This window comes from Canis lupus, chromosome 10, assembly GCF_011100685.1.
Source record: "Canis lupus familiaris isolate Mischka breed German Shepherd chromosome 10, alternate assembly UU_Cfam_GSD_1.0, whole genome shotgun sequence".
Taxonomy (NCBI): Eukaryota; Metazoa; Chordata; class Mammalia; order Carnivora; family Canidae; genus Canis; species Canis lupus.
Genome location: NC_049231.1, coordinates 45,283,232 through 45,310,917, shown reverse-complemented (window position 1 = coordinate 45,310,917; position 27,686 = coordinate 45,283,232). Strand labels below are relative to the sequence as shown.

At 47.9% G+C, this 27,686-nt stretch overlaps 1 protein-coding gene and 1 long non-coding RNA gene across 3 annotated transcripts in view; one reads left to right on the top strand and one right to left on the bottom strand.

The window, feature by feature from the left end:
• Nucleotides 1-47: 47 nt before the first annotated feature.
• Nucleotides 48-26,801, top strand: CNGA3 (cyclic nucleotide gated channel subunit alpha 3). Its single transcript, NM_001301112.1, is given in 8 exon segments — nucleotides 48-133; nucleotides 8,484-8,597; nucleotides 10,735-10,914; nucleotides 13,447-13,497; nucleotides 19,847-19,915; nucleotides 21,128-21,235; nucleotides 23,320-23,426; nucleotides 25,390-26,801. Coding segments are annotated over 8 exon segments (2,127 nt in total).
• Nucleotides 14,456-27,686, bottom strand: part of LOC111097716 — a 24,844-nt gene continuing 11,613 nt past the window's right edge. The window contains exons 2-5 of one of the 2 annotated variants that reach the window (XR_005365790.1): nucleotides 24,704-24,862; nucleotides 20,345-20,434; nucleotides 17,491-17,541; nucleotides 14,456-15,241 (exon numbers count right to left, since the gene is read on the bottom strand). This is a non-coding gene — a long non-coding RNA (uncharacterized LOC111097716). The remainder of the gene's footprint in view (nucleotides 15,242-17,490; nucleotides 17,542-20,344; nucleotides 20,435-24,703; nucleotides 24,863-27,686) is intronic. The other variant, XR_005365791.1, reaches the window with a different exon arrangement.

The following is a 27,686-nucleotide window of genomic DNA, read 5'->3' as shown; positions in this document are numbered from 1 at the left end:
TGTTCATGTTTCAGCAACCACCTTGGGACTGAACTTGACAAAACAAGATGGCCAAGATTAACACCCAAGTCTCCCACCCTGTGGTAAGGACCATGGACAGAGATCTCGACCACGTTGAAAATGGCCTCAGCAGGTAAGACAGGCTTTTCATTTTATGCCCTTAAAATGAGTTATTCCCATAGCTGATCTAGACTATGGAGTAAAGAATGCCTTAGCCTGTGGCCAACCACAGATTGGAGGGTGCTTACTATTCGCAGTGCTCCTTCTGACTTAAGCCATCTCACTTAAGCCTCACAAACCCATTGAAGTAGGTTTTATTCTCATTTTAGAGAGGTGGAAAATGAAGCTCAAAAGGTAATGTAACAAAATGAAGACTCAGGGCACCTAGAGGCTCAGTCAGTCAAGCGTCTGCCTTTGGCTCAGGTCATGATCTCAGAGTCCTGGGATTGCGCCCCACATTGGGGATCCCTGCTCAGTGGGGAGTCTGCTTCTCCCTCTGTCTTTCCCTCCACTCAGGCACTTATCTCAATATCTCTCTTTCTCTCTCTCTCTCTCTCAAAAATAAATAAATAAAAAATCTTTTAAAAAATGAAGATTCAAACGCAGCATATAATTTTACTGTAAAAATTTTTCTAAACTGCCATACTTTCTTATGAACACAACAGACATTCATTGGACTCTCTGCACCAGCCATTATCCTCAGTGCTAGGGATGGAATATGAATCAGATGTCTTGTCCCTTGCTTCCAGCGGAAGGTCAGGATTCATGCTGTGTTCATGGTCTGCAGGGAGTGGGCCATGCCTTGCCAATGAAGCCATTAGCCCCATCAATGACATCCCCACACAGGCAGCCATAGAGAAATCTGGGGCTTGAGTTCTACTTCTAGCCCTGTTCATAGTTTACAGTAAACTGGGTAAAACCTACTTAATTTCTCCATGCCTCAGTTTCTTCAACTGCAAAATAGAGCAGCATCTTTTCCAAGCTCCTGGCACAATAGTGAGGAAGTGGGAGTGTATCTTTTTTATGCAAATGGACTTACATTTTTATGTTCCTTAAATTCTCAGTGGGTTGCTTAAGTTGAACCATGAGAAACCTTATTTCCAATATTTATGTTATTGTTGGCCTATATATATAACACTGAAAACTTCTTGCTCCCATAAAAACTTCTCCCTCCCATGATAACTACATATTATCCAATGACAACAAACTGCAATGACAGTCTCTTGGTTCTCACTTCCCTGGTACTGGGCCCTCATCCACCATTTCTGCTCAGTTACCAATGTATATCACTTCCTCTCTCAGATGCACATTTTTTTTGTCTAAATTATTTTTTTAAAGATTTTATTTATTTATTTATTTATTTATTCATTCATTCATTCATTTATGGGATACACAGAGAGAGAGGCAAAGACATAGGCAGAGGGAGAAGCAAACTCTCTGTGGGGAGCTGATGCAAGACTTGATCCTAGGGCCCTGGGATATTATGACCTGAGCCAAAGGCAGATGGTCAACCACTAAGCCACCCAGGTGCCCCTCTGTCTAGATTCTTGGTCCCACTCCTTAGCTAATTCTGCTCATGAGTAATGGACAATCATTTCCAAAGAGATTGAGTCCCTATCATCACAAACTTATGTAGTCCTAGGACCCCACCTTTGGAGATTCAAGCAAAGAGAGGAATATCTCAAAGCATCCCAACAGATATTTATTGGTTCCAATTATTTTAACAGGGTGCTGGGGCCCCAGGAATTTTTCCTTAAAGATTTTATTTATTTATTTATTCATGAGACAGAGAGAGAGAGAGAGAGGCAGAGACATAGGCAGAGGGAGAAGCAGGCTTCACGCAGGGAGCCCCATGTGGGACTCAGTCCCGGGACTCCAGGATCATGCCCTGGGCTGAAGGTGGCACTAAACTGCTGAGCCACCCAGGCTGCCCGCCCCAGGAATTTTGATGTGACTCAGGACCATCCGAAATTCTCACTCTATTCAAATTTCTCCCTCCTAATTGGCCGACTGTCAATATACCATTGTCCCACCACTGGGGACTTATTCCTTTAGGTTAAGTCATTGCCCCTAATTTAAAAGAGAAAAAGAACACTCTTAGGACAGCCATCTGTGCATTGTGACTTTGGTATGCATTAATAGCTTCTTTTTCACACCTGTGCTAATAAATCTCTTGGGGCAGGGTATTCAAAGAAGATTTTGTGGAGGGGGAGGAAGGTCTATACATGTGACAAGCAGTAAAGTCAAGCTCCCTGGGCAGCACTGGGCTCCTGGGACCTGGGCCCAGTGGGAGAAGGAGAGAGGCTGTTAGGATCAGGGGGAGTTTGAAGCAAAATGGTGCCTCATTTGCCCCATTGCTCCTTTTGTGTTGAGTGGGATATAATCCGAGCATCTCATGGAGCTTCCAGACTCCCTGGGACTGAGAACAACAGGGTCTTAGTTTGGCTCTTTACAGTTAGATACTCAAGAAAAGGCAGGCCTGGTTAGAGGGCCGGGGCTCCTGCCCAGAATGCCTACTTGACCAGGTACCATTGTGGCCCAGCTCTGTCCTTTTCATCTTGGCTCGGCCTCAGCCAGCAGCCTACAAGCCCAGTCTGGCATGTGGGCTATTCAAGAGAGCTCACTGAGTCTCCTGGAAGATTACCCTTTACAAAATAAATGGCTAGCTCGATCAGTGGAAGCCACACAGATCCCAGTGATGGACTGCTGGATTCCAAGAGACTCTCTGTGAGCTCATGCTGGGTTCATGCACACTCGGAGGGTCAGTCAGCCACACAGTCAGGGCTCTGAATTGATACCCCTCGATAATTCTATCTGCCATCTTCATGGATGGGAAATAGCCCTTCAGTCTCCTTCCATCCCCCACCCCCAACCAGCATGGTGACTAAGAGGCTCAGAGTCAGGCTGGGTGAGTTTGAACATTGGCTCTGCCACTGACCAGCTCTGGAAAGTTGTGCAACTGCTCCAAACTGCAGTTTCCTCATCTGAAAAATGGACTAGTCCTGACCTCGTAGGGCTGTGGTGAGGTTAAAACAGGTGAAAGCTCTTGGCACAGTCCCTGCTGCGTAGGAAGTGCTCAGTCAGTGCTCTGTCAGTCTTGGAAACGATTCCACATCCCGTGGGAGCTTCCCTGGTGTTCCAGGCTGGAAGCCTTCTCCTCCTCTGACCTCAGAGAGCTCCAGCTATCCTGACATCTGGATCTGGCCATTTCCTGCCTGTGACCAAGTCATACTTTCTCAGCCTGACTACTAGTCCAGTCTCATTAAGCCTCACTTGGTTGCCCAACCTCTCCCGTGGAAAAAGCTTGTTGACAGATTAATACAGAATCCATAGAGATGCTGTGGAGATTGCAAAAGGAGAGAGAGAAAGAATGCTTCCTTCATGAGAGAGATGTTTGCTTTATGTTATGGAAGCAGGACTGTATTAATAGATGGAAGTTTCTAGAATGGGTTCCTTGGTGTTACCAAGGATTGAGCATGCATGTACAGGCTGAGGGTGGAACAGCCTTGGGCCAGAGGTGGGGTCCAGGCCCCTCTTCTGCTTCCCAGCACAGCCCAGCATCTAAATGCTGACAGACTAGTTTTCTCTATAAGATCCGTTTGAACAAGGGACTCTGGCACATATACATAAGAATTTTAAAGTTTCAAATCACTACTTTTAGGGAGGAAACAGTTTTCAACAAACTATAGATCTTTAATTTAAAATTCAAATCCTTTTTGAGACACCTGGCTGGCTCAGTTGGTAGAGCTTGTGACTCTTGATCTCAGGGTTGTGAGTTCGAGGCCCACACTGGATGTAGAGATTAAACTTTTCAAAAATAATAAAACACAAAATTCAAATCTTTTTAGAAAGCTTATGGGAGAAATAATTGTGAATGTTTGTCCTTAAATATTAATCATTCTTTGTCCTTGATGATATTAAGAAGCTATGCTGAGAATCTGTGTGTCACTGTGACCCTTTGCTGAATGCCCCTAGGAGGGAGGAGAGATCATGTCCCCATCCCCTGAGACACCATGTCCCCCAAATCTTTCACCAAATTGGAAAGCCAGGTTTCTGTTTCTCCTTTTAAATTATTGGGATCACTTTCCTAGTGACAAGCCATAAGGAAGGATAAAAACATGTCATTTGAACCAAAAAAGTCAAAATGCTGGAAATACCAGAAATAAAAATGTCTTGAATTTTTCTTTTCTATTTAGATCTGTTTAGTTGACTTGATTATTTAAGAGCTGTCGGCATATTTGAAAAGATAATGCAGTAGGGAAAGACTTCAGAATCTGCTACGGAGGAGTGCAGCAAGGACCGAGGGTACCTCAAATCTCAGATCAATCTCCTGGTGTAGCTATTTTAGGTGAGCTTTGGGGCACAGGGGTTTGTATCCTACAGAAGAGAAGCCTTCTTCGTGCTGCTCTCTGAGCAGAGCCCAAAGCAATTATCACCAAAGAAAGCCATTTTCAGCCTGCTACCGCAGGACCAAAGACAAAAGTGCACTCACTTCAGTTCCCTGGTCACATGTGGCCAATGGCAGTGTATATCGGTCATTCAAGTTCCTCAGGGCTTGAGAGGAGGGAAAGACAAGGGATCATCTTCTCCACCGTGTTCTCCAAGGTTTGTTTACGTCCCCAAAGTCACCGGGTGCTCCACAAAGTGCAAAGCTAATGACAAGCTGCAGTTCTGATGAGCACCCCTGTCTTCTCCCAGTGACAGGGGAAACCTTTACCTCACAGACATGAGGTTCCTCTTTGTAAGAAAACTTAGAAGATGAACAATTTTCACAAGTTGAAATTACCTTGTCTTTGGAAACAGTCACACCATTGTGCTGTGCTGGTTGCTCTTGTTCCTGCTAATTACCGCCTTCACAGAACTCCTTCCTGCACAGGCGTCATCTCTGTCGTCACCACCGACAGTCGGAGTTGGCAAGCGGAAGGGCAGCTTCGGGGTTGTCCTGGCCTGATCAGTTCATTGTTTTGTTTTGTTTTGTTTTGTTTTTAACAGAGAAGTCCCCATCAGGTCCTTGCCCCCGGCCCCTCCGCCAGCTCTCGGCAGGACAGGGCCTGGCCCCCAGTTTCTCCTGCCTCTCTATTTCTCTGGAAGATTCTGGATCCCCATTCCTACTTTGGTTGCCAGAAGGTGCTCCCTTTATTCCGTACCTGTGTGTCCCTGGGGACTCAAAGTGTCACCTCAGACATCTGGTTCTTCTCTCTTCCCATCTCCTCTTCCATCTGCTTCATAAAATCCATGTCTCTGAGGAGTAACTAATTGGGTTTACTATCTAAATACCCCCACGCACTTAACAAGGGTAGAGCCTCAGGAGCTAGGAGACATCAGAGAATTTCAAGCATCAGAAACAAGTGGCAAGATGCGTTGAAAAGAAAGGCCCCTTTGGGTCCCTATTCTTCATGGCTAACTATGCCTTTTCTGGACTTGGCTGTTTGAACAATGCTTAAGTTGAAATGAAATCACCAATTATTCCTTTAGTTCCTTTTTGAAGACTATAAAACTTCAGGGAGGGTAGGGCACTTGGGTGGCTCACTGGTTGAGCGTCTGCCTTTGGGTCAGGTCGTCATTCCTGGGTCCTGGGATCGAGTCCCACATTGGGCTTCCACTAGGATCCTGCTTCTCCCTCTGCCTATGTTTCTGCCTTTTTCTGTGTGTCTCTCATGAATATATAAATAAAACCTTAAAAAAAAAACCTTCAGGGAGGGTAAGTGACAAACTCACAGAACACCTAGCTAATAGATGTTAGGGTAGGGATTTGAACCCAGGCCTCCTGGCTCCCCACTCTGCTGCCTGTCCTTCAGGTGAGTGTCCTAGCCCCCACATGCCAGCCCTCATCACCACCAGTAACAGTGCTGCTTTGGAGCTGCTTTGGAGTCTGAGGTGGGTTTTGCCCTCCTCACATCCTCATCAGCTCTGATGTCATTGATTCCTTTGCTACTAATGCAAATAAATCTGATCTCAGGATGTGCCCTCACGTAATTAACAGAGCGCAGACAAGGCAGGAATGCTGGGCCGACTTCTTGGTGCCCAGAGCTCCCTGAGGAACTGCTGGTGGGGACAGAACACTTTCGCCCTTGGGATTGCCTCCGTGTCTTCCGGGCACACATTCCCTGATGGAGCTGCAGCCCAGTGTTTGGTTGTTGCAGCCCTAACCCCACCAGATGCCAGCTGCTAGCATCCAGGGACTAGAGATATGGACTCACTCACTTGTCCCACTGCTCCCTCTTCTAGGAATGACCCTGGTGCCTTGGAATGTGCATTCCACCTTCCTAGTATGCAGATTATTAGAAAGGCAAGGGGATCAGAGCTTCCTAGCTGCAGCAGGACCTCTGACAAGGTTTCTCATATGTCTAAGGACAAAATGTGAGTGGTCTTTTAAGCGTAGAGAGGGCCAATTCAATTAGATGGCTTGAAAATAAAGAGCCATGCCCAAATAGTATAGCCCGGTGGACCAGAGCCATGTCTCTAGTGGCATGCCGCAGGGCTCAGTCCTCAGCCATGTCCTATTAAATTTTGCTTTGACCAGTGCCATATGTGAAAATACAGGGAGTTGCTTCATGGAGTGGGTGAGAGCAGGCTCTGACACGGGATGGAATGACATTCAAATATCAGCTTTGCCACTTGGCTGTATGGTCTTGGGGAAATTATTTAACCTCTCTGAACTCCAGTTTTCTCTCTTATAGAGTGGTTATGTGGATTAAATGACAAGATCAATGTGGCTGGCATACAGTAAACAGTCAATAAATGGCATATGCCTATGATTGCATGTGAATGAGATGGAGTTGGGAGGAAAGGCTAGTATGGCACCACTGCATACCAAGGGCCCCAAAACATCCACCAGGGACTCAGATAAATGGAAAGGTCTAATACTGACTTCCAACAAATCAATTGTACATGCACAAGATAGGATCTTCTGGCTTAGCCGCAAACCATGTTCCAAGACTGGGTTTTGGCTGATGAGCACACAAACTCACAAACCTACAATGACCTCTGGCTTAGAGTCCAGGAACAGCAGAGTGGCCTAGGTCTCCAAGCCCAGTCAGGTGGGAATGCAGGAATCTGCTCACAGGAGCATGACCATAATGGGGAAGAGCCTTGAATCTGATGAGGCATGGCCGGGTAAGCTAGGGGGTTCCAGCCTGGAAAAACAGATGTGGCATGGGTGTGAGAGGTGTCCCTTCCATGTCCCAGCTACACAAAGGTGGTCATATAGAAGATGAGGTGGCCTGACTCTGGTTCCAGCACCAAAAAAAATTAGATTAGCCTTGGTCTGAGGAAGCTGAGGGAGGGAAGAACCTGCTACAAAGATGGCCCATGTGGGCCGTGGGACAGTAGCGAGTGCCCTGCGGCTGGAGATGGCCAGGACTCTGCCATCTAATCCCTCACTGAGGGATCTAAAGAGGAGTCAGCAGATCAGCGGCTGGGATGCAGGACTCTGCCTTCTAATCCCTCACTGAGGAGAGAGAGAGAGAGAGAGAGAGAGAGAGAGCCTTTTCCTGACATTAATTATTGCTTACTTCCTCAACTGTGTTGCCACCTTGTTAAGAAGGCTGATTAGGTTGGAATAGGTCACGTGATGGAATTAATTTGTCCTGCCTGGGCTCTTCAAGACTCATAGAATGAAGTGTAAATCCCTAGGGGCCAATGCCTGGATGGCTTTTAATCAGGCTGATCAAATTTCAGCCCTGGGAGATTTTAAAAGACAGGGAACGAAAGGAAAATATGTCCAAACACATTGGTCTTATTCCAGGCAGTTTGACAAACACCAAGGCTCTGCTGGTGTGACTGGTGCTCGTACTGAATTGTGGGCATCGGTTCTATGTGTGCTCATGCTTTTCGCCCTGCGCTGCACAGGTGAGGTCACTGGCACTGCAGGGGACGGAAGTTAGGGATTTGACACGAGGGCACAGGGGAAATGAATTTTCATGCAAAAGCTGTATACAAATGCACATGGAGGGCTAGGCCAATGCCATACGATATTCCAGGACACTCTTAACCACATACGAACTGGGCTCCTGGGAGGGCCACCGGACAGGCACACAAATAACTGCTCCGGGAGTGTGATTGTGGCGTACATACGGTCTGGCCTTAGCAGATAGATCTCACTATGCAGACATGTGTTTGAACCAGAATCCTTGTTCTGGAATCCCTGGGTAGAAACAGCTGCCGTGGCTCCCGCTGGCGGGCACCAGGCCACCCCACTCCAAGCTCTGATGGGGAGCATGTGCTGCTGGCCTGCCTCCTTAAGTCCAAGGGCAGCAAGTAGCTGGATGGGCTACCTTCCTCTGTCAGGCTCGCTGGAGAGGAAAGGCCACATTTATCCTAAAAGCAGGATCTGCTGGATCCTGCTGGTGCATGGACAGAGTGAAGACCGGTGCTGGCGGCTTTCCTCATTAAGCGGGACATCTGGCCATCTCATCCCTGAGTGTGTCCAGGAGGGGATGAGCTTGAAATCAATTTAGCCTGCTGCATATTTGATTTCCTAGGGTCCACTCGCGGGGCGAGGAGACTTCGTCAGAACTGCAGCAGGAGATCGCCATGGAGACCAGAGGACAGGCTGAGTCCAGGCAAAGCTCCTACACCAGCCAGGGGCAGGCCAGGTAACCAAGCAGGCTCAGCACTCACCTTGGGAAGAGGGAAGCTGAGGCAGGAGGAAGGGAGCTGAGTCTCAGGAAGAAATGGGGGAGCAGTGGTGGAGGTGGGGTTGAAGACGTGGGGAAGAAAGGGGCAGGAGAAGAGCAGTCAGAAATCTATCACTGAGTAATAACCTCTCAAGTCAAGTGTCCTGAGCTGAGAAAAACCTAAGAAAAACTGTTATCTGAAATTGCTTTCATACAAAGTGATATTGAGGTACTTGCTTTCAAGTCTGGAAGAATTTAGAAAAAAGCCAAACCCTAAGGGTTCCAGAAAGAATTGAGAAAAAAGACCAGCCGGCTGCAGGAGACCCATGGTGGACCTCTGTGGCGCCGTCTGAGGCAGCCTCTAGCAGGCCCTCACAGGTGCATGTCTAGGCTTCCGAGCACACATCCTTGCAGGAGGATTTGAAAGATTATCTAGGCTCTGAGCTGATGATGTCTGCACTCCAGCTTCAAGAGCCGTGCCACCTCGAAGAAGTCATTTTACCTTTCCAGATCTCATCTGGAGACACCTCGAACAACGTGAGGGCTGCATCAGAGCCAGGTGCTGATTCACAACAGGTGCTCAACAAATGTGGGGCTTGTTATTTCCTTTCACCAAATTTTTTTAACCAATGCTATAGTTTTATATAGTCACGTGTTCTGCAGTTTTTGCTTAAGATTGTTGCAAAAATTAATTCTTCTAGTTATTCTCTGTATTTTGCATTGGAGGAATATTTATTTCACTAGCCCCTTGTTGCTGGACATTTACATGATTTCAGTGCTTTTGTCTTACTAATAAAATGCTGTCTTAAGTCTCATTGATAGCAAGGAAGAGGACACCTTCAAACCAGCTCATATTGAAAGGCCTGGGGGAGGGCCGAGGCAGGAGGCTGGTGCAAACTCAGACAGACCACCTCATGGAAAGGGAGCCAATGGGGCTCATGACAGGGGAGCAGGGGAAGCACCTGCCCTCTCCCTCTCATTTTCTCCTGGAGTGTCATGATCTTCCTGATTTTTTTTTCTGCACATCTCTGTTTTGGGCTTTCTCTGTTCATATATCACCAGGCACAGGCTGAAAATAGGCTTTGCTATTTGCTATTTGAAATACCCAACCCCATCTTGGAATGGCTTTTAGTTCAGAAGCTTGAGTGACTCTCCTGGGCCTGTCAGCTGAAGCTGGAGTCGGGAGTGTGACCTCGGCTCCAGCCCCTCAGCAGAGGGAGATTGGGGGTGGGAGGAGTGTCCAGAGCAGAGTGGCTGAGCTGGGCAAGCACTTCAACATATGTCTGTAGCAGCAGCTGTAAACATCTCTGTGCATGGAACATCTTCTCGCTTTAATGGATTCTCTCAGGCAAAGTGCCCATGTATGTGATTAGGGTCAAGGCACGTGACAGCTTATGACCTCATTCTAGGTTGCTCAGAACTTATTTTATTGGAAACAGTGGCGTGCACTGTAGGTGCCAAGTCAGGGCAACCAGAAACCAAGAAAACAGAGTTCAGGTTCTCTTCTCATTCCCCTTTTGAAGAAACAGGGAAGGCAGGAGGCACAGCTGAGGGAAGGCTGAAGCTAAGACAGGCTCTGGGGACAGGGACAAACTAGTTCCAGGTGCTGGAGACCCCAGCAAGGTCTGGCTCCAGGAGAAGGAACTTATGCAGAAGCCTGAGGAGCAAACACAATAAGACAAGGGTTAGGGAAAGAACGTATGTAAGTCGTACCTGGGTACTTGTTCCTCTAACCTTGTTCTAAATTTGATCACCATTTGCAAATTATTTTTTTTTTCCTATTCCTATGCTTACTAGTCATAACAAAGAGCTCTACAAAAGGAATGATAAGCAGAGAAGCTGCTAATGCCCATTTGAAAGATCATGCCTTTGGCAAAGTCCTAGTGTTAAAAGGGCAATGTTATACTGAAGACGATGCCCCCTATCTAGAGAGCTCTGTCTCAGGCTGCAGATGATGGAGGAGAAGGGAGAGGGGAGGTGCACACCCAAGCCCAGGGCCCCCAGGACCTCCAAGACCTGTGTCCTGCCAGCCATCTCTGCTTCTGCCCCAGCCCTGGAAAAGAGGGCTTTCTATCTCTTTCCTTTCTGCACCGGCTGCCTGTCCACGGCCTTCCAGGGTATCTCGCCTGATCGTCTCGCTGCGAGCATGGGCCACCAGGCACTTAAATCGTGAGGCCCAGAGACCAGACTCCTTCCTGGAGCGTTTCCGTGGAGCCGAGCTCAAGGAGGTGTCCAGCCGAGAAAGCAATGCCCAGTCAAATGTGGGCAGCCAGGAGCCACCAGACAGGGGGAGAAGGTAAGGAACCAAATGGATGGGCCACCCGCACCAGGTAGGGTGGAACAAGAAGCACTTCTTTGCTCCTGCAGCTTAGATCCACTGCGTGGGTGGCTCAGAGCACCAGTCTCATGACCCATAATTTGAAGAAAGTGTCTGTGGTTGGGGAATACTGCATGCTCTCACAGTTGCTGCCCCAAGTCCAAGAAGGACCACAGGAGAAGGAACCCCCTAACCAGAGTCCTAGCCTCATTTGACCCTGCACAGAATTTCCGCCAGCACCCCATGGAACTGGAGCTCTTAAATGCATCTGGGGATGCCGGCCTCACCCATCTCTCTCCATCAAACAGGAAGCTTCTTGCTCAGAATCTGCTTTCTGAAAAGAGGGGTTACAAAGATCTTTGGGCTGAATGCTCTAGGTAATGCCAAGATTTACCAAGATGTAAAGGTGGAAACAACCATAATTGTTGCAGAACAGATGATCCCTATATAATTGCTAGAGAAAATCCTGTGTTTTTTGTGTCAAATGAGCAAAGGAAGGGCTCAGGTGTGTCTCAAACAGGCATCCAAGGGCCCCTGGGAAGGGAAGGTCATGAAGCCTCCGAGGAAATATGTGTAGGTGTGTGTTATAGGTTTATTCTGGATTCTGCAGTAGATTGCAAAATATACAAGCATATTTAAGATAAAATATGAGAGTTCAAGGAAATTTCTTGCTAGCAACCACTCTAGGAGAGCCACATTTAGTCTTCCTGCTGTGAAAGGCCTAAGAATTGCTGGCTGAGATGCAAAGGCCTAGCATTCTTGGGCTCACATTTTCACCTGAGCTTGGACCACAAACTATTGGGATTTCTGGGCTTGGGAAGGGACCACGGAGGGCCTGGGTGCTGGTGGGGATGTGTGTAGGGAGATTCCAGGTTCCCAGGGTCAGGCATCCTAGACTGAGAGGGAGCTCCAAAGGTCTGCTGAGCCAGAAAGAAAGGAGGGATGACAGATAAGGAAGAAGAAAAGATAGAGGAGGAGGAGGTGGGGAGAGAGATTTGCTATCGAGCCAGTCAGACTGGTTTAGTTGCTGGTAGGCAAGCAAAACCTTCCTTTGCTAACTTGATCAAATTATCTTCTCTACAACCTTAGCCTAATGAAGATGAACATTGGCTTCTTTGTCCTTTTCCCAATGTGACAAGGGGAGCAGAGGGTTGAGCCATCAGGGCCAAGTCCCTACTATGCCTCAGATGCCTGGTCACTCACCCAAGGGTTCAGAGTGGGCAGGTGCATGCAATGGTGCAGGATCATGGCTGATCAATCAGGGAGACTTCCTGGGGGAGGAAGACTTTGGATTTTCCAGGCGAATCTCTTTGGCATAGCAGTATATGCAGAGACAGGTCTTGGTTGTTCTGCTGGTTTGCCCTTAAGAGATCCCAGACACAGAAATGTGGTGAACACAGGCCACTGCATCTCAAGGAGCAACACTTTCCCAATTTCACAGGAGTTGGGAAATTCCCTGGGGGACTTTCCGATGATCAGAACCAACCCCCAAACAAGGAGTTAGAGCCACATCCTGGATGATGAGAGGGAGACTTGAGCAGGCGTGAGCAGAAGTACCAGAATGGCATTTGGCTCGGTGTTCAGCATCATAGAAGAGGTGCCCTGAGAGCCAGGCAGGAGTACCACTAGCCACTGGCTTCAGTCCCGGCTGTCTTCTGTGAATGGTCTGCAGTGGTGACAGGCAGCTGTGAGGCCAACGGGCTTTCTTAAACTAGCTGTGTCAAAAACACGTGTATTAGCAATTGAGCACTAGGAGATAATACCTAGAGAACACCATGAAGGACCATGGGATTTGGCTTTAAATAAACATGCAGTTTGGGTGCAAAACCAGCCTCTGCTTTCTACCCAATCCTCATAGAGATCAGGGATGGCAGGCCGGGAAGTGTTAAGATTAATGCAGTGACAAGGGCCTAGGGCAGGATAGAGCCTCAAAACTGGGACAGTTCTGCCCACGGTCTATTTTTTGGACCTGCAAGTCGGAAGTGGGCTGCTGTGATTGTGTTTTCGGCAGGAGGGTTGGGGTGTGTGTGTGTGGGGGGGTGGCTTCTGAGAGCCCTGCCTGTGCAGGTGAGGGGAGCAGGTTGCTGGGGCTGCTGAGTATGTGCATTCTGAAGGCACTCAGCCCGCATCACCTAAGTGCACCCCAAGGCAGGTGCCCCTCAGCTTCACGTCTGTGCCCCTTGTAGCTCCTGGTGCCCTGCCTGGCATATGGTTAAATGGAATGAAATTGAGTGGAATATGAGGCTGGGACTGGGTGGGATTCACATAGCAACTCTCGTTTATTCAGAAGAACTCAGTTTAGCCAAATGTTCATCCTCTCTTCCCACAAAGCTTTATTTACTAGGGCTAACTAGTCCCCCAAATTTTTGTGGTGGATCCTTCAAGCTGTGTGGAAAGGCCCAGGGGACCGGGCATGGGGGGGTGCCTAGAATAACCACCTGGGGCTAATGATTCCCAGCAATTGGAACTGAGCTCAGATTCCCATGCTGCATTCTCTCTACTTTTCTGCAGTGGCTGGCCCCTGGCCAGAAACAACACCAACACCTGCAACAATTCAGAGGAGTGAGTACCTCTGCTTCCCAGCAGAGCCCCCTCGCTTTCCCTGGTCCCACTGGCCACTTGCCTCCCCGTAGATGCCCCAGCCTCGCTCCCCCTGCTTAAACACACTCCCCAAACACCGCTAGATTAGAATCCTGTACCTTTCACCAAAATTCCATCCCCGTGGAAAAATGGGGAAGGGACCTGGCCCATTATGACTTTTTGGAGCAAGTCATTTTCTCTCTTTCCCTCATTTTTCTCATCTATAATGCAAAGGGGTTGAATTGCATAAATGTTTTAAGCTTTGACGTCCTCTAGCACTATGTGTTTGAGGGTGCAAAATCGGAGTTCCTTTATGGAGCATGGATGCTCTCCTTCATGATGAGTATGCATTTTCCATTCTATGACCTCAAGCTCCAGGGTCCCCCCTTGTCATCAGGTCAGTCCAGGCCAATTTGGAGGGTGCGATCAGGACAGTGGGAAGAGGAAATTTAAATACTTCCAGAAGATAGCCTCTTGAAATGATGGCCTGCTGTAAATACTTTTTTTTATCACCAGATGCTGAGCTGGAAGATCAATATGATGTGTGATTCTGGCAAGTGCCACTCAAGAGTCCAAGGAGGATGTGTGTGATCATATACGTGGGTTAGCACGTATGTGGGTGCACCATTCTCCAGCCTTCTTTATGGAATACCATGGGGGCAGGCGTGGGAGGAAGTCTCAGTTGAAGCTTAGGGGAAAACCCAGCAATATCAGCAGGAAGAAATCTGAATTTCTGACTTACAATTGAAAGAGAAATGTGCCAAGGCTTTTTCTTATTTTCCTTTGTTTCTTGGATAGAGGTTTTCTCCATTTCCCTCCATGAAACTTAGTTGCATTTTGTTGGGTGGATATCAGATTCAGAGACCCAAAAGCCAGCAATAAAGGTAAATGAGATTATTTAATCTGCAAAACAGCAGCAAAACAGCAGCTATGTGCTTGATCTAAAGCCAAACTTGATATTAAACACCCTGGAACCCCCCAGTGTTGAGTCCCCGTAGTCAGAGATAGGCTCTGGGCACTGAAAACCACAGATGGAGGTCCTGCAGGCCTCTAGCCTTTTCTTTTCTGGGGCTGGGATGTGGGTGAGGATGGTGGGGGGGGGGGGTGTTGGCTGCATCAGGCTCCTATACATCTTTTCAGATGGGTTCGGATCATGGATCCATGCTGCAGGCCAAGGACTGAGGGAGAAAATTGGGGACTGTCCCAAAATATGACCAGTTGGGCAGAGAGTTACAGAAATAATTCTTATGGATGCTCTTCCCCATTCTTCCAACACGTTTCTGGCATTTTCACTTAATCCCATGGGTCCTGAATAATTTTTCTCTGTCCCAGAGCAAACTGTTCCCAGCCCAAACTGGCATTGTTTTGCAGCTCTGTATAGGTCCTTCAGGGCAGAGCTGGGTGGATTCTGGGGTGCAGTGGAATGGTGCTGGGTTTTTCATAGGTCCACAGCAGGTTGATAACCAGGGGAAAGGCCAAGGCCTGTAACCCCCATGCCATACATCCTGGCCAGGTGTTAACTCCCTGCTGGTCTAAGCATGCTCCATGAGCTTGTAGGCAGTGCCCTCTGCTGGTATCTTGGCATTAAGACTTCAGTGGCAGAAAACCCTTCAAGGGACACTTCATTGGTAGATTGAAGAGGACAGGAGATGGGAGACTGTCCTTGCTCTTCTCATTTACCAAGTTTAATATCCTTTTATTTTGATTCAATTCATTCATGTGTTCACTGTCAAAAACTCAGAAAACACAGAAAAGCACCCATGAGCATACACCCTCAAAAAATATGCTTCATTTTAGTAGTAGAATCCCATTATCAGAGATAACTCCTCTTACATGTTGGGAAATATCCCTCCAAGTTTTTCTATGGATACTGAATAGATAGAAAGATTATATTATATATAAAAAGATTATTATATACTGGTATATACTATAGTATAACTGTTATATGTTAATTATTTTTATTATTTAAATTATACATAATTACACATATGATATATATGCTATCAATTACAAGTAAGTACATATATATGATATATATGTTATCAACTTTTATATCATATACACATATAGTATATACATATATCATTATATATATGCTGGTTAAGTGCATTTGTATCCCTATTCAGCCACAAAGAGCTTTGTGACCTTAGGCAAGCTACCTGACCTTTCTGTACATTAGTCCCCTGATTTGTAAAATAGGGTTTGTACTAATGTCTTATGAGGTTGTGCGAAGACTATGTAAATACATGTACAGTGCTTAGAACAGAGCCTGGTATATAGTAAGTGCCCAATAAATACTGACTAGCGAGGTAAGCAGAACAATTTCACCACCACCTCCCTAAAATGGCTACATCCTAATCCCTGGAACCTGTGGAGAGGTTACCTTATATGGCAAATAGGACTTTGCAAATGTAATTAAATTTGAAGACCTTGGAGATTATCCTGGATTATCAGGTGGGTCCAATATAGTCACATGAGTCCTTAAAAGCAGAAAGAGGGGAAGAAGCGTGGGTCTGTGAGACAAGATGGAAGGAGGAAGAAGAGGAATTTTCATTGTGAGAAGAACCCAACCAGTAACTGCTGGCTTTGAAGAAGGAGAAAGGGTGACACAAAGCAAGGAATACAACAGCCTCTCAAAGCTGGGAGTAGCCTTCCATTTTTAGCAGCAAGAAGACAGATACTTTGGTCCTATAGCTTCAAGAAACTGAACACTGCCCATAACCCCAGTGAGTAGGAAACAGATTCTCTCCCAGGGCCTCCAGGAAGAAATGCAGCTTGCCCGCCCCGATTTTTGTCCAGACTTTTTCCAGAATTTTCATCTAGAGAACTATAAGATAACATATTTGGGTTGTTTGAAGCCTCTAAGTTCGTGGTAATTTGTTATGGCAGCAGTAGCAAACAAATAATACAGCTTTTGATATCAGGAAGGGGGTTCTGCTGAAACAAATACCAAACAATGCAGGACTGGCTTCAGAACAGACCCCAGAAGAATTCTGAAAGCATAATTTAAAAATAAATAAAAGCCTAGATTGCTTTGAATAGGCTGGTAGTAGAAATATGGACATCAAAGCCTCTTCCAGTGAGGTCTCAGAAGGAAATGAGGAACATTACAGAGAAAACCTAAATTGTCCAACCACCTTGTGGCTTGAACCATTAGGAGGACCCAGGGCTTTAAGGATGCTGCTGGTGGGATGGTTCACCAGCAGCATCCTGCTGGGTAGCTCAGTGGCTGAGCATCTGCCTTTGGCTTCAGGGTGTGATCCTTGGGTCCTGGGATTGAGTCCCATATCGGGCTCCCCACAGGGAGCCTGCTTCTCCCTCTGCCTATGTCTCTGCCTCCCTTTCTGTGTCTCTCATAAATGAATAAATAAAATCTTTTTTTTTTTTTTTTTAAAAAGGATGCTGCTGCTAAGGACTTGCAAAAAAATGAGGAGAATGCCATTGGAAACTGGAGAAAGAGGACTATTGTTTTACAGTGGCAGAAAGCTTAGCACAACTACATCCGGCAGGCGGGTGGGAAATAGGACTTGTGGGCAATGAACTTGACAAAGTAGCTGAGGATATTTCCAACCAAAGGTGTTGAAGGTCCAGGCTGGTGTCTTCTTGCTGCTTATGGTAAAACCCAAGAGGAGAGAGATAAATGGAAGGAAGAATTTGAAAGAAAAAGGAAACAGGACTTCATGGTTTTGCAAATTCTCAGCCTACTCAAAAGGGAAAGTTACTAAATTTAAAAAACTGTCAGGAAAGTGTGCTTTGAGAAAAAGTCGAGGGTGTGGCTTAACAGTCATTTGCTAATACCTCAGAAAGTTCAAAAGTTCTGAGTAGGCAACAAAAGACTCCCAGAAGAATTTAAGGATGTGACTCAAGCTCCCCTCTGCCATCCCAGCAGAAGCCAAAAATAGAGAAGGGATTTCTCAGACAGATCTATGGAAGAGCCTCTTGTCTGGCACAGTGATTCCCTCTAACATACATTACCTGCAGTGTTCTAGAAGATTTCCTGCCAGCAGAAACACCACCAGCTTGGACCTGAAGGGACAGAAACAGTATGAAATGGAGGGAGATTATGGGACCCCTAAATTCTAGATGCAGGAAACAGGTTGATTAGAATACTCAGCTATAAACAGGTGATTCCTTTAAGGAGGAAGAAAGGAGGGCTCAGAGGGCAAAGCTCTGAGCTCAGAGGGTGGAGGCATGAAAACTACCAAGGATTATTCTCAGGCCTTGAGACAGAATGGCTGGTGCCCTGCTGGATTTCAAAATTGCTTGGGACCAGTAACACTCTTGTCCTTTGGTTTTCTCCCTTTTTGAACTGGAATATCTATAATTAATATCCTATACCTGCCCTTGCATTGTATCTTTGGAACAGATGATTTGTTTTAGTTTTGCAGGTTCACAAGTAGAGTGACTCATGCCCTAGGATGATTCCCAGACAGAGTCTTACCCCTACCTGATTTAGATGATAAGATTTGGGACTTTTGAGCTGATGAGATTTCAATAATACTTTCAGATTCTGAGTTGATGCTAGAATGGGATGAAACTTTGGGGGGTCTTGGAATTAGGGTGAATGCATTTAGCCCACGGGATGGATGTAAATCTTTGAAGGCTAAGGGACAGACTGCGGTAGGTGGCATAATGGTTCCTCCCCATGTCCATGCCTTAGTCCTCACCTCCTGTGACTAGGTTACTTCACACAGCAAAAGGGACTTTGCAAATGTAATTAAATCTCAGTACCTTGAGATGGGGAGATTATCCTGGACTATCAAGGTGGGCCCAGTCTAATCACGTGCATCCTTGAAAGTGCAGAAGCTTTCCAGCTGCAGAGAACCAGAGAGATGGCATCTTGAGAAGGACTCCGCCTGCTGTTGCTGGCTCTGAGCATAGAAGGAAGCCTCTAAAAGCTGGGCATGCCCTCAGCTTACAGCCAGCAAATAAATGAGGATATTGGTCCTCTACTTGCAAGGAATTAAATTCCACCAATAATCCAAATGAGCAGGAAACAGATTCTCTCCTGGAATCCTCAAAAAGAATCACAGAGCCCTGCCGACAACTCAATTTCAGCACAAGGCTCAATTTTCAGCCCATACCAGATTTATGACCTACAGATCTGCAGTTTGGGTTGTTTTAAGCCACTAAAGTGGTGACAGTTCTGGCAGCAATAGAAACCTCATGCAGCTGTTATTCTGAGCTTTTTTGCAGTCTGCTTTTAACTTGGCAAAATATTAGAAATGTTTTCCCATGTTCCCAAATACTCTTCCACATTACTTTGAGGAGCCTTGTAGAATTCCATTGTTGATGAATCTCCTCCTGTTGTAGGACTAGATTGCTTATGCTTTTGACCATTACAGCTAATGGTAGTGATTATTTTTCTGTACGCCTGTTTGCACACATCTTTGATTATTTCCTTAGGAACTGCTGTGTAAAGTATATTGGTCTTTTCCAATGAGTGTTTAATTGGCAGGTGCTTATTTCTCAACCTGTGCTTCCTCCAGGATGTGGAACAGGAAGATCAGAGAGGGGTCTCTGGATGATTCTCTAAGGGCATTAATGCCTGCCTTGAAGAACTAATATAATTATCAACAGGCAACCTTTGTAACAGTGTTAACCCTTAAAGATATGCCATAAAGAAGAGGAAGCCGAGTAAAGTCATGTGTTGAGGAGACACCTGCACTCATAGGACCTTCCTGTAGATGTGGATGGAAGGGGGCCATGCAGTCCCCAGCCTCACGGTCCAGAAACATCTGGATAAGTATCTGAACATGACTGCGTTTGCCTCAGATGACTCTTTAAGATTTGCTGTTATGGGGCAAACCTGTTCCTGCCTGTGTGTATTTTGCTTCCCTTCTCCTCCCTGGCTTCCTTATCAAGGGCCAGATTTCATCTGCTACACGGGCGGGTTTTGAGAACAGCTACCAAGCCATACCCTTCCCTTCAGAACAAAGAACTGTACATGAGCCTCTGAACCCCCAAGTGACTTTTCCGCTCTCAATATGTGGATGTGGGTTCATTTCCCATTACCTCAAAGTGTCTCTGGTCTCAAGCTCTTTGTGACTTCCCAGGGGCTCGCGAAAGTCAGTCAGAAATGCTAGAACATTAGACTGGACCACTGTGTATACCTGACTACGTATGACGTATGCTTTAATGGGGTGCTTTACCTCAAGCCCCAGGAATAATAATAGCAATAAAAGCTATAACCTCGCTTCATCCCAGTGTGCTAGAAATATCCATTTCCCACACCATACCCTCTCCTCCTTGTGACTGTGGCCCACTCTCTCTACTGTGGTAGTGTCCTTGGCCTATGAAAATTGCTAAATGTCCCCCCTGTGTCATCCAGTGACAAGGCGAAAAAGGAGGAGAAGGAGAAAAAGGAAGAGAAAGAGAAAAACTGCACAAAACAAGAGGAGTAAGTACTGAGAAGAGCTGCCTCCAACAAGGGGGTGCAGTGGTCCCCGAAGGCCTGGCCTCTTCCTGGTTCCTGTGAGTCTGAGAACCATGTGGTCAGGCCTCAGCATTGGCCCTAGAGAGGGGCTGCCTAGTGTTGTGGGAGCACAGTGGTGCCAGGTGGGGATCAGGCTTCCTGAGACGGTGTGAGGGGCCCACCCTGCAGACAGAGTCCCGCCCCAATTCAGAGCACCCAGAGGGGCTGTCCCTGTGAGCCCACTCCTGTGCACCCCCACCCCATATTCTGTTTGCCTGTCTGTACAGTCGGGGTAAGCTGAGGTCTACTCCCTGGCACTAGGAAATACTATATTCACAAACTTCATTCCACACCCAGGGGTGATATGTGTTGTTAACATTCCAAAGCCCTGTCAGTGAGCTGTTGATCCTGTACCTGCTGAATCAAGGCAAAGGCAGAAAGGCATCCCAGGGTCTTCTCTGGGGCCTGGGAGCAGCTCTGCGGGCTAGGGCCAGCTTGTGGGACCTATGGGGCCAAGGAGAAGATACATGAATCCAAAGGAAAAGAAGAATCTCCAATACTACCTATAAACACTAATCCTCAGAAAATCTGGAAAATAAAAACAGAAAGCACCCTAAGCTATTGCTTCCTCCAGTGTTGGCCCACATAACCTAGATGATTCCCATGTTAGTCGTTTTTTGATGAAGAGGCAGGATCCAAGTACTTGGATAGGAGTCTTCAGATCATCTGCGCAGATGCAGTTAGCTCCTGAATGCAGTCCAGAGAGGAGCTGGACTGCAGAACCAGTGGGCAGTGTTTAAATGCACATCTCAAGTCCCAGCCCTGGAGGGAATCTGGGTGGGCCCCAAGAATCAGTGTTCTCACAGAGCTCCCCCAGGTGGCTTCAACATTACCGTGCTATGCTGCAATTTACTCCCAGCATGCTGAAGGATGTAGGTTATACCACAGACACATGGGAATGTTAGCACCATGGTTTTATGGTCAACTGTGGCTTTCTGGGAAGCTGAGCTAGGAGGGAAGGGCCTCCAATCTGCCCTCTCCCAGCCTGTCCTCTCATGCAAGGATAACCCGTGTCCTTGAGTCTCTTGAGTTTAGCCTGCAGCTACCCTAGGGTCTCTAAGCTAGTCCAAATCTCTAAGACTGTCCAATGCTGTGATCTTTCAATATACTGCATTGTTTGTGTGTTGGTGTTTCCAGAAACAAGAAGGCCACCATGGTGATGGACCCCTCCAGCAACATGTACTATCGCTGGTTGACTCTCATTGCCCTGCCTGTCTTCTATAACTGGTGTCTGCTGGTGTGCAGGTAGGGGCATGGGGCAGGGTCACCATACAGGGAGGGGTGAGGGTGGAGGAGCAAGGAGGGGTGAGGCAGTCAGGCCTCAAGATAGAGCTCTGGGTCCCACTCAGGGGCTGGATTTCTGGTCCCCACATGGCCACCATCCAACTGAGTGTCTTCATTTTTCCATCTCTGAGGAGGATCTAGAAGACCATCAGAGTTCTCTGAAGCACGGTGGGGGATCTGTGCTTGCTATGGGCAGCAAGGGTCCTGTCACCTTGGAACATTCTTAATCCAGCTGTAGGAGGAAGATGCAGGGGCGAGTAGCTACTCTTCTGCAGGGAAATGGGTGGGGGCAGGGTGTTCCTGAGCAGCCTGCAGGACAAGGATGCAGGGGAAGGGCACAGTTCTCTGATTGTAAGCCCAAGCAAGTCGGAGTGCTGGGGTGCAAGCTGCTGCTCTTGTGAGAGCAGGGTGCTCCTGAGAAGGCCTGCAGGACAGGGATGAGGGTAGATGTGGGCTTTGTGAAGTGCCCCACAAACGCATTTCTGAGGTACAAGGCAAGCTGTTACTCTCCTGGGGAGAACTGGAGGCTCTGGAACTTTTCTAAGCAAACTGGGAGGGAGGTACAGGGTAAGCTGCTACTCCTCTAGTAAGAGATTGAGGGAGGGAAGGGTTTAGGGTCTCTTAGGAAATCTGCTTCTTGGGAATACAGGGGCAGGATGCTGCTCCTCTGAGGGCCAGCTGGGGGATTGGGCTTCTCTACAGGATTTGGGGTGCCAAGGGGCTATGTTCTTCTGAGGGCAAACAGGACCCCCGGGCATCCCTGAGCAAGCTGCAGGACAGAGATGCAGGGTAAGCTGCTTGCTCTCTGTGGACAAGCAGGGGTGTTGGGGGGCAGTTTATGAGTAAGTCCACAGGAGAGAGATGTAGGGATACCTGCCTCTCCTCTGGGCGGGTTGGTGGGAGTCTGTGTGGCATATCTGAGTGAACTGCAAGGCAAGGATGCAAGGATGAGAGACTGTGTCCTAAGCATTAGGCTCTGGAGCCTTTCTGCGCAAGCCCATGAGACAGGCATGCAGGGGTGAGCAGCTGCTCTTCCCACAGCGGGTGAGGCTTTGGGTGCTCTGGAGGGGGAGGGGGAGGCTACTCTTCTGAGGGGGCAGGGGTTTGGGGAAGTTCCTGAGCAAGCAGTTTGAGGACAGAGAGGCAAGCTGCTACTTTTCTAGAAGTACACAGGAGGCCTTGGGGCTTCTCTAAGCAAGCTTCGGGGTAGGATAAGGGGTGAGCTGCTACTCTCTGAAAACAAATGAGAGGGCTCAGGGCCCTTAACAGCAGCCCTTCTTCTGCAGTTGGTTGGGAGAGGTGCAGGGGAGGCAGGGGGCTTTGCACCAATCCTGAGCAAGCCTGCAAGACATGCTACTGAGTATAAGTGCGGGCTTTGGGGATTATCAGAATGAGGAAGGGAACTCCTGCTCTTCTGAGGATAAATGTGGGAGTGAGAAGGGGGAGAATTTGGGGCCCCTCCTAGCCCACCTGCAAGATGGGGATATGTGGGCCAGTTGCTCCTGTGTGAATGGGGCTTCTGGGGCTGCAGGAAAGTTGCTATTCTGAGGAGGCAGCAGGGCCTCAGTTTCCTGAGTGAGCTGTAGGGTGGGGATGCAGGCACCAGCTGCTGGTCTTTTGAAGTGAAGAGGGGTATTTGGGGGGTATTGTCTGCATGAGAAATGGTGAGCATAATGATCTAGAAAGTAGAAAATATTTACTGGCTTTTCCAGTTATTAATTTCTGAGAAATTCTTCTAGTTTTGTTGGCATTTGACCCCAGAAAGGGCAAGTGCTCCATCTCTTCACATGACTCCACCAGTGAGGCCTAGACGCACTGCCCCTCCTGGGATCTCAGAGCATATGATCTAGAGGCAAAAGGGTTCATTCTTTGGGACAGAAAACCTCAGAGCTGGATCTCCTCATCAGAGCCTGGGGTGATAATGCTGGGGCCCAAACCCTGCAGGTGGGCTAACACAAAGATGAAAGCTGCAGGATTTAGCACAGAGATGGACCCTGCCTTAGACCAAGGCCTGGACATGCCCACTCCTTCCCTCACTTGCTTAGGGCCTGTTTCGATGAGCTGCAGTCTGAGCACGTGATGCTGTGGCTGCTCCTGGACTACTCGGCAGATTTCCTCTATGGCTTGGATGTGCTGGTGCGAGCCCGGACAGGTGAGTGGGCCCAGGCCCAGGGACTTCTCTGGGCCAGACCACAGACCCACCTCATGCATCAGGAGGGGGACCTCGGGGACCACAAGGCGGGTTCAGGAGATCCAGAATGGGTGACATTACCTCCCTCTGACTGCAAGAGTCCAGGCAGGTCTGGGGTAGCTCAAATAGTGAGGCGTGGTACTGCTCCCTCTACAATGGCCCTTGAGTAGAGGTCAGGATACCTGGGTACTGGTCCCTGCTGTCCCAACAAGCTGTGTGACCTTGAGCAAGTCAAGTTGTCTCTCTGGGCCTCATTTGTATCACCAGTGAAATAAGGCCAAACTGTCATCTCTCAAAGGACCCCCTCCAGCAGTGATGGTTCAATATCTCAGGAAATAGGAGGGAGAACTCCATTGATCTTGGAGTTCCTTTTCCTGGACAGTTGGAGGATCCAGGACATGTTACTCTGGGGCTTTCGGATATAAGGAGGAAACAGGACCCAGGTTAATGATGACTTCCCTCAGATTGCCTCTGATCAAGAGTGGGGTTAAAACCCCCTGTGTCTGAGGGTCCAAGCTGTGCATCCTTTGGGCATCTTTTTGTAATCTGCACAAAGACATCACACCAGCTGGCAGAGGCCTGGCTTGTCACTTTCCAGATTTTTGAGCTAAAAACCATGCCATAGTTGTCAATAACCATCATCACATCATGGCAGCAAGCCTCCGTGTGGCTTCACAGCATACAAAGCATTTCAAGCACCTTGTTTTCTCATTAGAACTGCTGCAGGAGATAGGAAGCACAGGCGTAATTATCTCCATCTTGCGGATTTAGAAACTGAAGCCCAGAGACACTGAGTGACTGGCCCAGAGTCTACAGTCACTACCCCACAGGGCCATACTGACACCCCCCACGACCACCGCTTCCACACACTGCACAGCATTACAACTTAGAAGACCTCTGGGGAGCCTGGGTGGCTCTGGCAGTTAAGCATCCATCTCTTGATTTCAGCTCAGGTCATGATCTTAGGGTTCTGGGATGGAATTATTCCTCACTCCTGGTTCAGAAGGGAGTCTGCTTGTCTCCCTCTCTCTTTGCCCTTCCCCCTGCTTATGTTCTCTCTCTCTCTTAATAAATAAATCTTAAAAAAAAAAAAAAAAGAAGGAAGAAGACCTCAAGTATGCAGCTTGAGGATTGCATGGGTAACTTAGCCAGTCCTGGTGGTCTGCCACTTTGTGGTCACGTAAGCCTACTAAGACACAAGAGCTCCCTGGGTGGCCCGACTCATTGAGCCAACTAACCTTGTTTCAACCAAGCTTCAATGGGACAAGTTATCCCCAGTCAGACAGTGATCTTGTCCCTTTTTGTTCTTGGGTACTGTCCCTGGTATTCTAGGATTCCACAGGAAGCCTCGTGTATAAGGCAGGTAAGTACAGAAACCAAGTGGCCATGGATCATAGCTGAAAGGGAAAAAATCTTTAGAATCTAGAGAGGATATAATTAAGGAAGTAGGGAGGACCTATCATCTAACACCAGTCCACATTCAAATTTACCCAATTAATCTACATTTTTAACTGAATAAAAAAGGTAGGATATCATAAATGAGAAGTGCATTTTCATAGTAATAGGTAAATGTGGTTTTTGAAGTTGTTTCTGTCATATATGTATAACTACGCCTTCTTTTTTTTTAAGATTTTATTTATTTATTTATTCATAGAGACAGAGAGAGAGAGAGAGAGAGAGAGAGAGAGAGGCAGAGACATAGGTAGAGGGAGAAGCAGGCTCCACACAGGGAGCCCGACCTGGGACTCGATCCCGGGTCCCTAGGATCACAGCCCGGGCTGCAGGCAGCGCTAAACCGCTGTGCTACCCAGGCTGCCCTAACTATGCTTTCTTTAATCACGGTGTAAAATATTTTCCTGTGGGCCATGGTCCAAAAAAAAAGTAGTCTCTTTAATGCCCAAGTGACCTCCATCTTTTTCTTTAGGCTTCCTGGAGCAAGGCTTGATGGTCAAGGATGCCCAGAGGCTGTGGAAGCATTACACAAAGACTGTGCACTTCAAGCTAGACATATTGTCCCTACTCCCCACAGACCTGGCTTATTTTAAGTTGGGTGTAAACTACCCAGAACTGAGGTTCAACCGCCTACTGAAGTTTTCCCGGCTCTTTGAGTTCTTTGACCGCACGGAGACGAGAACCAACTACCCCAATTTGTTCAGGATCGGAAACTTGGTCTTGTACATCCTTATCATCATTCACTGGAATGCTTGCATCTACTTTGCCATTTCCAAGTTCATTGGTTTCGGGACAGATTCCTGGGTCTATCCAAACGTCTCAAACCCAGAGTATGGACGCCTCTCCAGGAAGTATATTTACAGTCTCTATTGGTCCACCTTGACCCTGACCACCATCGGGGAGACCCCACCCCCTGTAAAAGATGAGGAGTACGTGTTTGTGGTCATAGACTTCTTAGTGGGCGTCCTAATCTTTGCCACCATTGTTGGCAATGTGGGCTCCATGATCTCGAACATGAATGCTTCACGGGCCGAGTTCCAGGCCAAGATTGACTCCATCAAGCAGTACATGCAATTCCGCAAGGTGACCAAAGACTTGGAGACACGGGTGATCCGGTGGTTTGACTACCTGTGGGCCAACAAGAAGACGGTGGATGAGAAGGAGGTGCTGAAGAGTCTCCCAGACAAATTGAAGGCCGAGATCGCCATCAATGTGCACCTAGACACTCTGAAGAAGGTCCGCATCTTCCAGGACTGCGAGGCAGGGCTGCTGGTGGAGCTGGTGCTCAAGCTGCGGCCTGCAGTGTTCAGCCCAGGGGATTACATCTGCAAGAAGGGCGACATCGGAAGGGAGATGTACATCATCAAGGAGGGCAAGCTGGCTGTGGTGGCTGATGACGGGATCACCCAGTTCGTGGTCCTCAGTGACGGGAGTTACTTTGGGGAGATCAGCATCCTGAACATCAAGGGAAGCAAGTCAGGGAACCGAAGGACGGCCAACATCAGGAGCATCGGCTACTCAGACCTGTTCTGCCTCTCCAAGGATGACCTGATGGAGGCTCTCACTGAATACCCGGAAGCCAAGAAGGCCCTGGAGGAGAAGGGGCGGCAGATCCTGATGAAGGACAACCTGATCGACGAGGACGTGGCCAAGGCCGGGGCGGACCCCAAGGACATCGAGGAGAAGGTGGAGCACCTGGAGTCCTCCCTGGACACCCTGCAGACCAGGTTCGCCCGGCTCCTGGCCGAGTACAACGCAACCCAGATGAAAGTGAAACAGCGTCTCAGTCACCTGGAGCGCCAGGTGAAGGTCTCTGGGAGCGACCCCCTATCTGACGGGGGTATTCCTGGGGATGCCGCAAAAACAGAGATCAAAGAGCAGTGAAATGCAGAGGTCTGTGTCCTGCTTCCCAGAGTCCGCCGTTGCTGTGATGCACTGTGGCCGCCGCCGAGTGGCCCAGGACTCGGTGGGGTTGCATTCGCATTCTCCTTACCCTTTGCAAGATGTGTGGCCCTGGGAGAGAGCCTCAGTTTCCTCATTTAGGAAGGGGGACTCATCGCATCGGCCCCAGTTAAGTGGCAGGTTATTGTGATGTCCACATGGGACGCTGCACAAGGCAGGGCTTTGTGCGATGTGAGGTGTCCCCAGTCCACGCATACGAGTGTGGGCACAGCACAATTATGTTTTTAATCCATGAGGAATTTTTAGACTTTTGAACTTTATTTTCTTGTAAATGGAAGATTATTTAGTCATCCACCCCCTTGCACACCCCACGCCACCACCTTCTGATAAGGGAGCTGTGACAATTTGAGTGCAATGTGGGATCTCAAATTCAACCTTACACGAGACAGTTTGGGGCACATTTCTGAATCTGGTCTCTCCTCATGTGCTCTTTGGGATTCTAGAAATCCTGGCCTTTGATCGTGCTGTGATAAGCACAAGAGATGAAGCTAAGTCACCCCATTTGAGGTCAGTTTGAGCCCATGAAGCAAATCCAGATTCCCTGTCAGCCGGCCTCCATGAAACTGGAATCTGTTTCATAGAAAAGATCATCTCGATGAGGGAAAGAAACATCTTCTATTTCACCAAAGGGGATTGAAGACAGCCTCTCGCCTGATTCCTGAGTCAGGAACAGGGGCAGCCTGTTCTGGCGTGAGAGTTATGCTCAGGGGAGAGCCTTGCAGGTTGCAGTTTGGGATAGGGTCCTGAGTTAAGCAGAGCTGACTACTAGAACTTTTAGAAGATCAAACCCGTAGGCTGTATCTGCAA